Below are 15697 nucleotides of genomic sequence, written 5' to 3'. Positions count from 1 at the left end.
TTTATAAATGATGGTTCATTTGTGGATAGAGTTTTAAATACTAGCAACAAAATTTTATATGTAATGCGATGAGTAATAGGGAGCCAATGTGACTCGATCATATAAGGAGTTACATGGTCATACTTTTTACCATTGTATAAAAGTTTGACTGCAATATTTTGAATTATTTGTAAACGTTTTTTTTCTTTTTGTGTAATATTAATTAATAATGCATTACAACAGTCAAGCTTTGTTATAATCAGTGAATGTAATAGAATATTTAAAGATTTAGGTTCAAGAAATTTAGAAATTGAACGGATCATTCGCAATCTATAGAGGCAAGATTTGACAGTGTTGCTAATATGTTCATGATAGGAAAAATTTTCATCAATCACAACCCCAAGTATTTTTAATGAAGAAACTAAATCTATATGAATATTACTGATGATAAAAGGAGTAGCTAGCTTTATTCCTTGTTTCCATGTAAAAAATATTGCTTTTGTTTTAAGGATATTTAATGCTAATCTATTTTCCGCAAGCCAATTTTTAATAGTATCGAGTTTTTTATTGATCTGGGAGATTTCTTCTGTATGTTCAGGATTTAAAGGGTGAAACAGCTGAATGTCATCTGCATAAGTGTATGAAGAAAAGCCGATAGATTGGCATAAACTTAGTAATGGTGAAAGAAAAATGTTAAACAATAAAGGAGATAGTATAGATCCTTGAGGGATTCCATAGCTAAGGGAGTAAGATTTTGAACTTGTATTGTTGAAATGGACTCTCCCTCCCATCCCCATATGCAGCACTTCCTAATTGACAGCCTCCCCCCCTCTCCGGTGAGACTTCTTGAACCTCCTAAAGCAGCAGCAACAGGTCCCTCTGCTGCGTCATCAGTGACACGGCAGAGGAATGCCCCAGCGGGCCAGGAGCAGCCTGTTCATCACTGCTGCTACTTTAGGAGACCCGGAGGAAACTCAGGACTCTCTGAATCATTTGAGTTTGATTTTTTATGGAAACACATCGATTTGAATCAGTAATCAGACACTGATGGCAATCTTACCTGGAGGAAACCGGCGAAGTGAACGACGCACATCCAATAGCACCTGCTGAAAATCTTTACTGTTCTCCCGTAGTGCCTCTCCTACAACAAGGAATAATGACAAAAGAGCAGCACCACACTTACAGGAGGGAAGTATAATACCTTATTATCAACTGAACAAACAGCTCCTCAGGGCAGTTAAGTTTCTATGGTCTAGATGAACTAAACAGAGTTGGTAAGACTGTGTGGGTCCTCTGCGGTCCGATTTTTGGCCAATTCCAAAAGAGTGACTGATGCTCAAACAAATTTGCATGCAAATGATTTGAGCAGAGGTTTGTTGTAATCCCCATCTGATCCTGCCGATGAATTGTTGTGACAGCGATTCACACACATGCGCAGCGCGCCAGCAGAGGAAGCCCAAACAGTTGAGAGGCAGGGGAAGCCCAAAGGCAGCCTCCCGCCACTCAGCTGTTCGGGGCAGGAAACCTTTTTTTTCTTCTTTTTAATGGAAGCAGATGTTGTGCATGTTACCCACACACAATATCTGTCCCCATTTTAAAAAAACAAAAATGTCATGCCAGCCCACCCCCACCCATGGACATCGCAACTCCCCCCCCCTGACAACCGCCAGTCATCGAACCCCCCAACTATGAAGACAGTTTCCGTGACAGCAACGCACCCAGAGACAAAAGGGACACCCACTTCCTCCTGCCTCAGCAACCCCGTTGTGCATTCTGGCCACCTGGACCCCCACCCTCTGACTATCCTCCTACACGAAGATGCTCCCTCCCACTAACAAGACTCCAAAAGACCGTCCTGGTTGTCTGGTGGGGGTTAGCTCAGAACCCCCAGCTCCTCCCACTTACCTCATTGTAGAAGCCGGCAAGAAGGATGCCCACTCTTTCTTACCAGCAGGTCAGCCTCTTTGAAATGGCAGGCCTTCCCCTTCCCGGTACATCCAGGGACTAAGGCTCTGATTGCTCTGGATAACTTAAGCCCTCCTATGAGAAAGGCCTTAGGTATCTGGGCCAATCAGGGATTTCGGCCACCTTCCTGGTGCACCCCAGGATGCACCGGGAAGGGAAAGGTCTGTCATTTTAAAGAGGAGGGCCGGCTTGCATGAAGGAGTGGGTACCCCTCTTGCCAGCTTCTACAACAAGGTACAGGGAAGGGGATGGGGGGCTGCTGACCTGACCCCCCCAGTCCACCAGGGCTGTCTTTTGGGGTCTTGGTGGGATGGTAGCAGGGGGGGAAGAGGATCTTCGTGGGGGGTGGTGGGGGAGCGTGGAGTAATGGGGGAGTGATGGGGGGTCCAGGTGATCCGGATGTACAACCGGGATGCTGAGGCAGTGGGCATCCCTCCTGTTTCTCTGGGTGCATCGCTGTCATGGGGGCAGCCATCGTCAGTCGGGTTCAGGAACCCACAATTGTCGTCGTCAAGGAGGGGGGGAAGCAGCTCGGCTCGCTTTTTTTATGGAGCAGATATTAGCATCGAAAGATTAAGTTTCTTACCTCTGTTAATCTTTCTTGTAAATCTCCTCTGGAGACTGAACAGCAGGGTCTTGTATCCTTTCAAGCCTTGGCTGCAAGGACTCAAATGCAAATTTCATCCCCTCCCTCTGAGGTCACATCTCTGGACTCTCCCCTGGACTCTCAGCTGGTAGCAAAGCCAGGTAGATCTAGCATAAACAGGAAACATAAGAAAAGAGAGAGAGGGGTGTGGGGACTCCCCGCTACAAGTCAGATGGACAAAGGGGAACCCATAGACATCATTTATCTCGACTTCCAAAAAGCCTTTGACAAGGTACCCCATGAGTGGCTACTTAGGAAACTGTGGAACCACGGGGTGGAAGGGGACATATACAGATGGATTAAACATTGGTTGGCAGGCAGAAAGCAAAGGGTTGGAGTGAAGGGCCACTACTCGGACTGGAGGAGGGTCACAAGCGGTGTTCCGCAGGGGTCAGTGCTCGGACTGCTGCTGTTCAATGTTTTTATAAATGACCTAGAAACAGGGACGAAGTGTGAAGTTATAAAGTTTGTGGATGACACTAAACTTTGTAGCAGGGTTAGAGCCACGGAGGAATGTGAAGACCTACAAAGGGACCTGAACAAACTGGAGGAGTGGGCAAATAAATGGCAGATGAACTTCAATGTTGAGAAATGCAAGGTCATGCATATAGGGAAAAAGAACCTGATGTTCAGCTATAAAATGGGAGGATTAATACTAGGGGGAAAGTAACCTTGAAAAAGACTTGGGTGAGCTGGTGGATACAACAATGAAGTCAACGGCACAATGTGCGGCAGCCTCAAAGAAAGCAAACAGAATGTTGGGTATTATTAAGAAGGGTATTACAACCAGGACGAAGGAAGTCATCATGCCGCTGTATCGTGCGATGGTGCGCCCGCATCTGGAATACTATGTCCAATATTGGTCACCGTACCTTAAGAAGGACATGGCGATACTTGAGAGGGTTCAGAGAAGAGCGACAAAAATGATAGAAGGTATGGAAAACCTTTCATACGCAGACAGGTTAGAAAGGCTGGGGCTCTTCTCCCTGGAAAAGCGGAGACTCAGTGGAGACATGATAGAGACTTTCAAGATCATGAAAGCATAGAGAAGGTAGAGAGGGACAGATTCTTCAGCCTATTGGGAACCACCAGAACAAGGGGGCACTCGGAGAAATTGAAAGGGGACAGGTTTAGAACCAATGCTAGGACGTTCTTTTTCACTCAGAGGGTGGTGGACACCTGGAATGCGCTTCCGGAGGTTGTGATAGGACAGAGTACACTACGGGGTTTTAAAGAAGGATTGGATAAATTCCTGAAGGATATGGGGATTGAGGGATACAGATAGAGGTAGAGATAGGATTATGAAAGGATATAGATAGAAGCATAAAGGGGAATAAAGGGTTTTAGACAAGGATCACCTTACAGGTCATGGACCTGATGGGCCGCTGCGGGAGTGGACTGCTGGGCACGATGGACCTCTGGTCTGACCCAGCGGAGGCAACTTCTTATGTTCTTATAATAAACACATACATAACTAACGAATGACAATAACGCCGAAATTTGTCAAACAATAAATTTGAACATTTATAAACTGCAAAACAGTATAACTTTTTGCTAAAGAAAACACAGCCTGAGGATCAGATGGGGCACCACCCAGGGACCCCTCTAACCCCTTAACCTTACATAAAAGGACATGCCTGTGATTCTTAGTGAGACTGGTCAAAGACAAATCCAGCTTACCTGTTACTGAACAGGCAACCTGCAAATCGGACAGAATAGACAGGCGGGTGTTCAGCCTCCAGAGGAGATTTACAAGAAAGAAGATTAGCAGAGGTAAGAAACTTAGTTTTTCGTTCTTGTACAATCCCTCCAGAGGCTGAACAGCAGGGACGTATCAAAGCAGACCCAACACTCGGGGGGAGGGCCCTGATGAGCCCGCCGCCAGAACAAAAGCCCCAAAAGCTGTATCATGCTTAGCCACCACATCAAGTTGGTAAAACTTGGTAAAAGTATGAAGAGAGGCCCAAGTGGCCTCCCTACAAATTTCTTCAGGCGAGACCACATGAGATTCGGTCCAGGAGGAAGTCATTCCTTTGGCAGAGTAAGCCTTCACCCCAAGGGGAAGCTTCTTCCACACTGACACATAGGCAGCGGAAATGCCGCACGGATCCATCTAGAGATGGTAGCCTTGGATGCAAGCATGTGGGGCCTGCCAAGACAAAGAGATGGTTCGACAGGTCAATTTGTGGCCTCCAGGTATCTGAAAAGGAGACGCCGCACATCTAGAGACCGCAAACCACGGTTCTTAGACTTGGAGCCCAATTAAACAAAGGCAGGTAGCTGAACTTCCTGTTTGACATTTGAATGAGGAAACCACTTTCTGGAGAAAGGAATGCACTGTCCTCAAAATAACCGCAGACTCTGTGATGCGGAGAAAAGGATCTCTGCACGAAAGAGCCTGAAGCTCTGACACTCTCAGTGCAGAAGAAATTGCAAAGAGGAAAACTGTCTTCACAGTAAGATCTGTTAGAGCAGTGGTTCTCAACCCTGTCCTGGAGGACCACTAGGCCAATCGGGTTTTCAGGCTAGCCATAATAAATATGCATGAGAGAGATTTGCATATAATGGAAGTGATAGGCATGCAAATCTGCTCCATGCATATTCATTAGGGCTAGCCTGAAAACCCGATTGGCCTGGTGGTCCTCCAGGACAGGGTTGGGAACCACTGCGTTAGAGAAATCCCATCCAGGGGTTCATAGGACGAACGAGCCAGAGAGTGGAGAACCAGATTTATATTCTACTGTTTCGGTGTATAGGAGACACCTTCCTCAGGAGATACTATTGGAAACATACAACACATAAAATAAGCTGAATACTGACCAATAGTTTGTTTATGGCCTGAAAAAACATGAGCATAAAAAACATGAGCATATTAGTCCTTATTATGGAGGCAAGAGTCTTTTTTAAATTTGCCTGCATCTGCTTTAAAACGATATTTGGTATGGCTCCAATTTACCTTCTCTCTCATTTTGTCTTGAATTGTTCCATCAAGTCCACTAGATGACCTCATTTATTTGCTTATCCGACAGTAAAATCTTGTCGATATAAGAGATTTTTGGATGGAACACTTGCATTTCAAGCAGATTTATATTCTACGCATCGTTTCCATCCTGAAACATGGAACTCGCAGGAAGGCGTTCACTGCCTTCAGGTCCAGAATAGGTCTGCAATCTTCGGAGTCTTTCTTTGGCATGATGAAATATATTGAATATCTCCCGTTTGGAATAAGCTCTATGGCTCCCAGATTCAGCAATCTGCACACCGTGGTTCACACCTTGCTAGCTCTGTCTGGATTTCCCACAGGAGAAATCAGGAAGAAGTCTGGCAGAGGTTGGAAAAACTGCAGTCGAAGGCCCTCCCTTGAGCACCTTGAGGACCCACTGGTCAGAAGTTATCCTCTGCCTTTCCAGAAGGTAGGCCGAAAGCCGCCCCCCCCCCCCCGATCCAGGAGGGGAGGGCACCAGAGACTTGGCATCAGTATTTTCTCTTGGGAGGGGCAGGAGGACGGGAGTTGGAAGAATGTTGGTGCGCTGGACCTCCAAAGTGAGGTCTGGAGGAAGCTCCGAAACGCTGTCCCGTCGCCGGGGTCCTGACGAACTGTGAAGGGCACCAGTAGGGATGAAAAATCCTCCGTCCCACACCCCTGGTCAGACGAGGTTTAGACCCAGGTAGCACCTTATGCTTATGGGCATAGCCCTTTTTCTCATAAAAGCCTGTTTCTCCCACTCAGACTCCAGTGCAACAGTCTGTTCCACCTTTGGATTCCAGAATGTCGATTTGTTCCTTTGCCCGGACACCAGAAAGCAGGCAGCCTGTCCCTGCCATTGCTTCTGCCTCAGTTTTTGTGTCTTTGCTGTCGCATGTTTCTTCGGCAGAGTCTGCGGATGTGGCTAACTTAGTGGATCTTGGTGATACTCAGAGCAGTGGGTTCAGAGACCTTGGGGATGACCAGGCGGTGCGCCGGATCTTCAAGACTAGCCACCTGCCCGACCTTATTTTTGAGCCACTATGGACACTGAACCTTGATTTAGACCAAGCGATTAAGGCAGAATGCTCAGTCATGTGTTTTAAGCCCCCGCTATCCGCCTCCTTTCCGGAAAATAGTCACCGGCAGCAAGAACCGCTCTGTGGGAATCAGATTTGGAATGCTTAGTAGATTTATTAGACTATTTCCTGGAACCGTGCTTGTGTTTTGTGAAGCACCTTCTGCGCCCAATTTAGGCGGCCCAGACGCAGCTATCGCAACTCCAGTGGAGTTGGAGGAAGGTAGGGCCTCTCTGGAGGAGGATGGTGTGGAATCCACGCACAGTTTACATCCCTTACGGCATCCGCTGCAATTATGCCATGAATCCAAGCCACCCTGTCCTGAGGAGGCTACATGTGAAGTTTGGAGCAAAAATGAAGCTTCTAAGGTAAAAAAATACACTTTTTAAAACTTTAATGAAAATCCAAGATGGCCGCTGTGGATGGCAATTTTGCCCTAAAACAGTCTGGGAAAATCACAGGGAACCCTGAAAAATGGCAATTTTATTATTTTACAGGTAGGAAAACCATCCAAAACCCCGATTTTAGCTCCCCAAAAAATCGCCAAACTCATGGGCAAACAGACACCACAGAGACATGTGCTGCAATACAAATCAATGGCAAGCCAGCAACACACAGTGCAAGCAAGGAGATCAATACCTCAGGAGCTGAGAAAACTGGATTTCAGGTTTTCTGACCGCCTCACCTTCCCTGTCACCTCAGATGACCACCAGGGCCCCTCAGGGAAATTAGGGAAGATACGCTGTCCGGTTCCAATCCTGGTGTACCTCCCCAGAACCAATCAGCCTGTGCTCTACCCCTTAGCAGACGAACTGGGGGTGAGATGGATCCCGATCCTGGAGACCCGATCCATTCTGCAGGCTGTCTAGAGGGCTTACTGCAGTTTCTGCTAATAGAACACCCCCCAGAAGCAGACAATATTTAAGCAAAAGTCTGCAATCTCCCGCCGAAGAATCACTCCCATAGAGTGAATCTGCAGCACTTGAGCAATAACCTACGCCAAAGAACAAATTGAAAGACTATATAAATTGAAAAAAATAAATCACGAGCAGAAGAGACAAGAACCCAGCAGCAAGGCTGCAGGAACTAAATGGAGTCCAAGGGATGAAATTTGATTGTGAGTCCCTGCAGCCAAGGCTGGAAAGGATACAAGACCCTGCTGTTCAGCCTCCAGAGGGATTGTACAAGAACTGTGCCCATTAAAAATAATAAAAGAAAAGATATGGTATGTTATAAATATATTAATTTCAAGGCTGAACTATTGGTAGGACAGGTATGCAACTGGTCTTGACCAATCACTTATTTCAGATCGCTAAAAGTGATGATTTTTTTTGTGCATTGCGATGTCATGCTAAAGCCTCAATTGCTCTGCTAGTTTATATGGCATTTCAATATTAATTATCTTATTTGCATGGCTGGATCGGAGAATGAGCGATCATGCAGAAAACCACATCAGGTTGGCAAATCTCCGTCACTAAACCAGTCAAAACTGGGCCTAGTTGTCTTAAATTCTTTTTGTTAGAAAGAATAGAAACATGCATAAAGCAGTAGTCTTACATTTTTATTAACAGAACTTAAAGCATGGTAAAGAACTTGAGATATAATCCTCCACGCCATCTCTTCAAAAGATTCCATAGAATAAAGGTAAAATACTAAATAAGTTGAGCAACACAAAAGATGAAGCACCTTGCTCAGTCCCCTTACCAGCTGATGAAAACACATTCCCTAAGGCTATCCAGTTCCCTTAAACATACCCACCCTCTCCAAAATATCCTGAAATCCATCAAAACTTGGCTTTGTGCTTTCGGGGATATCAACTGTACGTATATAATGTTCCCTAATTGAAAGGAACACTGTCTTAAAACTACTAGTGTCCTTTTCTCGCTTTCTCCAGATGAACATTTGTGTCTACCCATCAGTATCGACTCCTCCCCAAGTCAAATGGATAGCAAAATTAAACTCCTTGGTGTCATTCTAGACAGGGATCTTACTTTTCATCAACAAGTTAGTTAGTTATGCAGAAATGTTTCCATAAGATTAGGCTTATCCGTTCTATTTCCTCTTTTCCTGATCACTCCTCCATTAATATCCTGATTCACTCCCTAGAAATTTCAACCATAGATTACTGTAATGCCCTTTATCAAGGTATAACTGAGAAAGAAATTAGCTGTCTACAATTATTGCAAAATACTGCTGTTAAATTAATCTATCATGCAAAACAATTTGACCATGTCACCCCTCTCCTCCGTAAAGCACATTGGCTACCTGTTACTCATCGTCTTTCCTATAAAATACTCCTCCTCACTTTTAAAACAAAAAACTCTAACCAACCGGCGTTCATAGATAAACTTTTGATCCTTTACTCATCATCAAGGGCCCTCCGATCAAATAATCAAAATTTACTCTCTATACCGTCAATACAGGAATTGTTTTACGACACTACTCACAAATCCATCTTTTCAGTTACCGCCCCCTCTCTGTGGAATGCCCTTCCACTAGACATTTGATTAGAGAACTCACTTGGAAAATTTAAACCAAACTTAACTTTTCTCTTTAAAGATGCTTTTACTCTTTAGCATCAGCCTCCACCTTTTAATTCCCTGATTCATGTGTAGCTTTGAAACATCTAATACTTCTTTTGAAGTGATTCCCTTCCTAATGTCTTTACCACTCCTCATTTACAATCCTTTTTTATTAATTTTACTTCGATGTATTTTAAACAACCTCTCCCTCCCCTACTTTCCTTCCGTTTCATGTATGTTAATCTGAATTTGTCCAGTATTTTTAATATTTGATAAATTATTGTTTTTATTTACTTATTTTAATTTCTTCCTATAATCTTTTATAATGTACACCGTCTAGACATGTATTTTGATAGACGGTATATCAAACTTAAAGAAACTTGAAACTTGATGCAACCCACTGCAATAAGATTTCCATATCAAGGAATGAAATTTATTTCTCCAATACCAAAAGGTTGGAGGTTGATTGTGCAACCAATGATTTAGAATACATTTCTTCCCCACTGTGTAAGCTTTGCCAAAAATAACTTTTCTCCATTCTCGCAGCCTCCATTTAAGGTTAGTTTATTAAACAGAATCCCAAAAATGGTAGAAACTAAAGAACAAGGTTACAAAGCATATACGTAAGAATGGATTGATGAGAGAAAGCCAACATGGAATCGAGGGAGATATACTCACGTGGATTAAAAACTGGTTGGCGGATAGGAAACAGAGAGTGGGGATAAATGGACAATACTTGGACTAGAAAAGCTTCACGAGTAGAGTGCCACAGGGTTCAGTGCTTGGGCCCATCCTCTTCAACATATTTATAAACGACCTGGAAATTGGTACAACGTGTGAGGTGATTAAATTTGCAAACGATACAAAATTATTCAGAGTAGTGAAGAGACAGAAGGATTGTGAAGACCTGCAACATGATATAAACACGCTCGGAAAGGGATGCAATATGGCAAATAAGGTTTATGGTGGATAAGTGTAAGGTGATGCATATCGGTAACAAAAATCTTATACACGAGTACAAGATGTCCGGTGCACTACTCGGAGAGACCCCCCCCCAGTAAAGAGATTGGAGTACTAGTAGACAAGTCAATGAAGCCGTCCGACCACTGCGTTGCGGCGGCAAAAGGGCGAACAGAATGCTAGGAATGATTAAGAAGGGGATCACAAACAGATCAGAGAAGGTTATCGTGGCACTGTACCGGGCCATGGTAGGCCCCAGCTGGAATACTGTATCCAGCACTGGTCACCGTACATGAAGAAGGACATTGTACTACTTGAGGGGTCCAGAGAAGAGTGACTAAAATGGTTAAAGGGCTGGAGGAGTTGCCGTACAGCCGTACAGTGAAAGATTAGAGAAACTGGACCTCTTCTCCCTTGAAAAGAGGGGACATGATCGAAACATTCAAGGTACTGAAGGGGATAGTCTTAGTAGATAAGGACAGGTTGTTCACCCTCTTCAAGGTAGAGAGAACAAGAGGGCACTCTCTAAAACTGAAAGGGGATAGATTCCGTACGAACGTAAGGAAGTTCTTCTTCACCCAGAGAGTGGTAGAAAACTGGAACGCTCTTCCGGAGTCTGTCATAGGGGAACACACCCTCCAGGAATTCAAGAAAAAGTTAGACAAGTTTCTTCTGAACCGAAACGTACACAGGTAGGGCTAGTCTCTGTTAGGGCGCTGGTCTTTGACCAGAGGGCCGCTTGCTGGGCACGATGGACCACTAGTCTGACCCATCAGCAGCAATTCTTATGTTCTTACCTGTATGTAAACCACTTTGAATGTGGTTGTAAAACTACAAAAAGGTAGTATACGAGTCCCATTCCCTTATATTGATACTAAAGTAACTTTAAAATAGCCCCCTTAAGTGCTATAGTGTAATAGAAACTTTATATGCTAAGCAATTGAGACTTTATATCCTAAGAGAAACTATCCCTTAAACTCTTTTACTAAGTGAGCAGAGTACTTAAAATAAAAAGTCCCTGAATTTACCTTTCCCCAAGTTTAAAAGAAATTTCTTAGCAAGTGTTTCCTCTCAAAGCACATCTTCTGGACTGAGAGGAAAATAAGCCCTGCCCTACTTATGTGCTTGTGCTTCCTTATCTATGTTAACTATTTTGATTTAGCTCACAGTGAAATATATTTCAGAACAATCTAACTTTTTTTTATTGAGGTACCACAGAACATTGTGACTTGTCCAAGATCACATGAGTTATCAGTGGGAGAAGGGGCATTTGAACACAGGCTTCCCTGGTTCTCAGTTAACTGCTCTAAATCACTAGGAACTAGATGCACAAAACACAGTCATTAAGACCATGTGGATCGCTGTAGGCCGATATTTTGGCCAATTTCCAAACAGCAGTCCATGCTTAAAAGGCTTCCCATGCAAATGAGTTGAGATGGATAACTGCCCTAATCCTACCCCACCAGTCATTGGAAAACTGACTCAACACATGCGCAAAGAATCCCATATAGCTGAGTTGCAGGGGAAGCCCCTAAGCAGCTTCCTGCTACTCAGCTGTTTGACAAAGTCAAAAACAAAAACGGAGGAAAATACACAATCCTACAAATAAGGAAGTGTGAAAAAATTGAACTAAAATAATAAACAACACACTTACACCAAAATTCTTAAACTGAAATAATATATATATATTTTTATTGGAAGGTAGTGCTCAGAGACATGGAGGAAAAAGGGGAGCAAGTTCCCCAAAAACCTCACCACCCAATCACTGCAATACTTCCAGATTGCAGATGAATACAATTTTTCAATATATTGAAACTGAAAAAGACTTATCTTTTAAATAGAATTATTTGGCCCTGACATGCCGTGTTTCATTTCTTCTTCAGGAATCTAAACAGGAACAAATTAGTCTCTGAAACACAAACAAAAAAAATATCTTTACTGATTATAGCAAACAACAAAAGGTTTAACATAAGCACTCATATACACAACTTAAACTTAAGTGAAATGAAGCTAAACCGAAGGGTACATCAAAAAAGTTTTAGCAAAAAGACTTGAAAAGAAGATTCCACTCCACTACTCACAACAGTGGAAAAATGCAGACTGAAATTTAAAGACAACGTCATGACGCAGCATGCTGCCAGCTTGCACTATAAGTATGAAAAAAGGACCAGGACAAAAAGATGATCATTGAAAAAAAATTGTCAAACACACTGCCAGAAAACACAGTGAAAAGAGCACAAGAGGAAAATAACGGCAGAAAAATTAAAATGTTAAAAAGGCTTGCCACTCGAACACATTGTTGAGTCCAGCAGGGGATAAGGTGTTCAATTTATAGATCCACCTCTGTTCTCTATTCCATCATAAACTTGTCAGGTTGCCTCCCCTTGTTAAAGTTAACACTTCCAATACTGAGTATTGCAAACTTGATATGGTATGCTGACATCGGAGCCACTGTTGTACTAGAGGGGGCATCTAAATTCTGAGTTCTTATTCTACTAATGTGCTCTTCTATATGTGTCCACACTGGTCTTATTGCGTGACCCACGCACACTTTGGGGCAGGAACACCAAATAATATAGATGACCCCACTAGTCTCTCAAGTAGAAAAACTACGGTCCCCACTTCTCAAAACCAATTCTGGAAGATCCATGTCCCTCAAGGGGACACTATATTCACACATTTAACATTTGTCATAACAGAAATGACCTCTCCTTATAGAACTGTTAACAGAACTGGATGATTTAAACTGAGATCTTGAGTCTGTCTTAAATTTTTTCTTCCTCTGGAGAAAGCAAATCGTGGGAAGGTGTGAAAGATGGAATGATATCGTAAAACATTCCAGTTCGATTAGATGATCTTTTTGATCTTAAAAGCATACTGGGTGTGAGGAAAGACACATACTAGGGCGGACTCTTACACCTTTGTAGTAGGATTTAAAAGAGTAGACCGGTGGGCATACAGGGCACGCTTGTAAGCTTTTTTAATAACTGCCCGAGGATAGCCTCTTGCCTCAAACCTGTGTTTCATGTCTTCAGTTTTGACAATAAATTCAGCACGAGAAGAGCAGATTCTACACAGACGTAAAAACTGTCCAACAGGAATGTTGTCCCAAAGGTGTTTAGGATGAAAACTGTCATACCTAAGTAAGTTGTTCCTATCTGTAGCTTTTCTGAATATAGTCATTTTAAAGGCACCCGCTTTCAACATGATCAAAAGATCTAGAAAGGACAACTGGGCAGGAAAAATTTAAATTTGAATCACACTGATTGATCCATTCCCAAGTGGCCCAAATAGCACTGATAAGAACTATTTTCAATTTGATGAAAAATTCTACATACAAATGAAGGGTATTGCTATGGGGGCCAAAATGGCCCCCACTATAGCTTGTTTATATGTAGCTCATTTGAAAGTAGCTTTTTATATCCATCTGAACATTTTTCCAAAATGCTTTTTTGGAAAAGTTATATTGATGACGTGTTTATGGTGTGGCTGGGATCCGAGGAAGAACTCTCCTGTTTTTGGGAAGGATCAATCAGTATGATTCAAATTTAAATTTTTCATTGTGTAGTCATCCTGCCCAGTTGTCCTTTCTAGATCTTTTGATCATGTTGGAAGCGGGTGCCTTTAAAACGACTATATTCAGAAAAGCTACAGATAGGAACAACTTACTTAGGTATGACAGTTTTCATCCTAAACACCTTCGCGACAACATTCCTGTTGGACAGTTTTTACGTCTGCGTAGAATCTGCTCTTCTCGTGCTGAATTTTTATTGTCAAAACTGAAGACATGAAACACAGGTTTGAAGAGGCTATCCTCGGGCAGTTATTAAAAAAGCTTACAAGCGTGCCCTGTATGCCCACCGGTCTACTCTTCTAAATCCTACTACAAAGGTGCAAGAGTCCGCCCTAGTATGTGTCCTTCCTCACACCCAGTATGCTTTTAAGATCAAAAAGATTATCAAATCGAATTGGAATGTTTTAAATATCATTCTATCTTTCACACCTTCCCACAATTTGCTTTCTCTAGAGGAAAGAATTTAAGACAGACTCATGAGATCTCAGTTTAAATCACCCAGTTCTGTTAACAGTGCTGTAAGGAGAAGTCATTTCTGTTGTGGCAAATGTAAAATGTGTGAATATATAGTGCCCCCTTGAGGGACATTGATCTTCCAGAATAGGTTGTGAGAAGCGGGGGCCATAGTTTTTCTACTTGAGGGACTAGTGGCGTCTATATTATTCGATGCCCTTGCCTCAAAGTGTACATGGGTCACACAATAAGACCATTGTGGACACGTATAGGAGAGCACATTAGTAGAATAAGAACTCAGAATTTAGATCCCCCCCCCTAGTACAACACTGGCTCCAATGTCAGCATACCATATCAAGTTTGCAATAATCAGTATTAGAAGTTCTAACTTTAACAAGGGGAGGCAACCTGGCAGGTCTACTATGGAATAGAGATGGATCTACAAATTGAACACTTTATCCCCTGCTGGGCTCAACAATGAGATCGAGTGGCAAGCTTTTTTAATATCTTAATTTTTCTGCTGTTTTTTCCTCTTGTGCTCTTTTTGCTGTGTTTTCTGGCAGTGTGTTTGACATTTTTTTGCACAAATGCTTTTTCAATGATCACCAAGGGAACCTGTCACCAGGAGTGGGATCCCTAGGATAGTAGATTTGGGGGTGGGTCAGTAGAGTGGGCAGACCTGATGGGCTATGGCCCTTATCTGCCGTCATCTTCTATGTTTCTATCTTTTTGTCCTGGTTCTTTTTCCATACTTGTTCAAGCTGTCAGTGTGATGCGTCATGACGTCTATAGCGCGAAGCTATTTTCTCTTCTTTAAATTTCAGTGGGCGTTTTTCCGCCGTTATGAGCAGTGGAATGGAATCTTCTGTTCAAGCCTTTTTGCTAAAACTTTTTTGAGATACCCTTTGGTTTAGCTTCATTTCACTTAAGTTTAAGTTGTGTATAAGAGTGCTTATGATGAACCTTTTGTTATTTGTTATAATCGCTAAAAATATTTTTTGGTTTGTGTTTCAGAGACTAACACCCAGTATGTAATACTTGTCTTCCTAATTTGTTCCTGTTTGGCTTCCTGAAGAAATAATGAAACGTGGCATGTTGAGGCCAAAGAATTTTATTTAAAAGATAAAGTCTCCATTAATAAAAAATGTGAGCTCCCCCTCCCCACTGGAGCCAAAATAGAGGCAGGAGAGTCAAACCAGTTTAGCGACGATCAGAGACTTTAGTGCATCTAGCCCTAAGTTATTTCTCCAAGTTATTCTCAAGTGGTTCAGCTTGGGCACTGCTTAATAAAGGATCTTGGGGTCAATGGACTATTAATTTCACCCAGATTTATATGCATCATTCTGACCCAATAGTTTCATACCTGGCTCAGGAGGCAGCTCATCTGTGCTCACATTCAGAAGCTTTGGCCACACCTTGCAACGAATTTCATTAGTAAGGAGCCCTCCCTCACTGATTGCCATGCGCCGAAGTACAGCCACATCAGGGGGATCAGTGCACAGAGCCTGGCAAATCTCAGACATTTTTCTTCTCTTCTTGTTCTGGAACTCTAGA

The 15697-nt window shown here is 42.8% G+C and overlaps 1 protein-coding gene across 6 annotated transcripts in view; it reads right to left on the bottom strand.

Annotated features, from left to right (window-relative positions):
* TBC1D20 (TBC1 domain family member 20) overlaps window positions 1-15697 on the bottom strand; it is a 116758-nt gene that overhangs the window by 83813 nt on the left and 17248 nt on the right. For all 6 annotated transcript variants that reach the window (XM_033963384.1, XM_033963379.1, XM_033963381.1 and 3 more), the window contains 2 exons: window positions 15507-15692; window positions 1040-1120 (listed from right to left, as the gene is read on the bottom strand). In XM_033963384.1, the coding sequence (XP_033819275.1) occupies window positions 1040-1120; window positions 15507-15666 (241 nt within the window). In that variant the 5' untranslated portion in view covers window positions 15667-15692. The remainder of the gene's footprint in view (window positions 1-1039; window positions 1121-15506; window positions 15693-15697) is intronic.

This window comes from Geotrypetes seraphini, chromosome 11 (assembly GCF_902459505.1).
Source record: "Geotrypetes seraphini chromosome 11, aGeoSer1.1, whole genome shotgun sequence".
NCBI lineage: Eukaryota > Metazoa > Chordata > Amphibia > Gymnophiona > Dermophiidae > Geotrypetes > Geotrypetes seraphini.
Note: the sequence above shows the minus strand (reverse complement) of the source record. Positions and strands in the feature narration are given on the sequence as shown.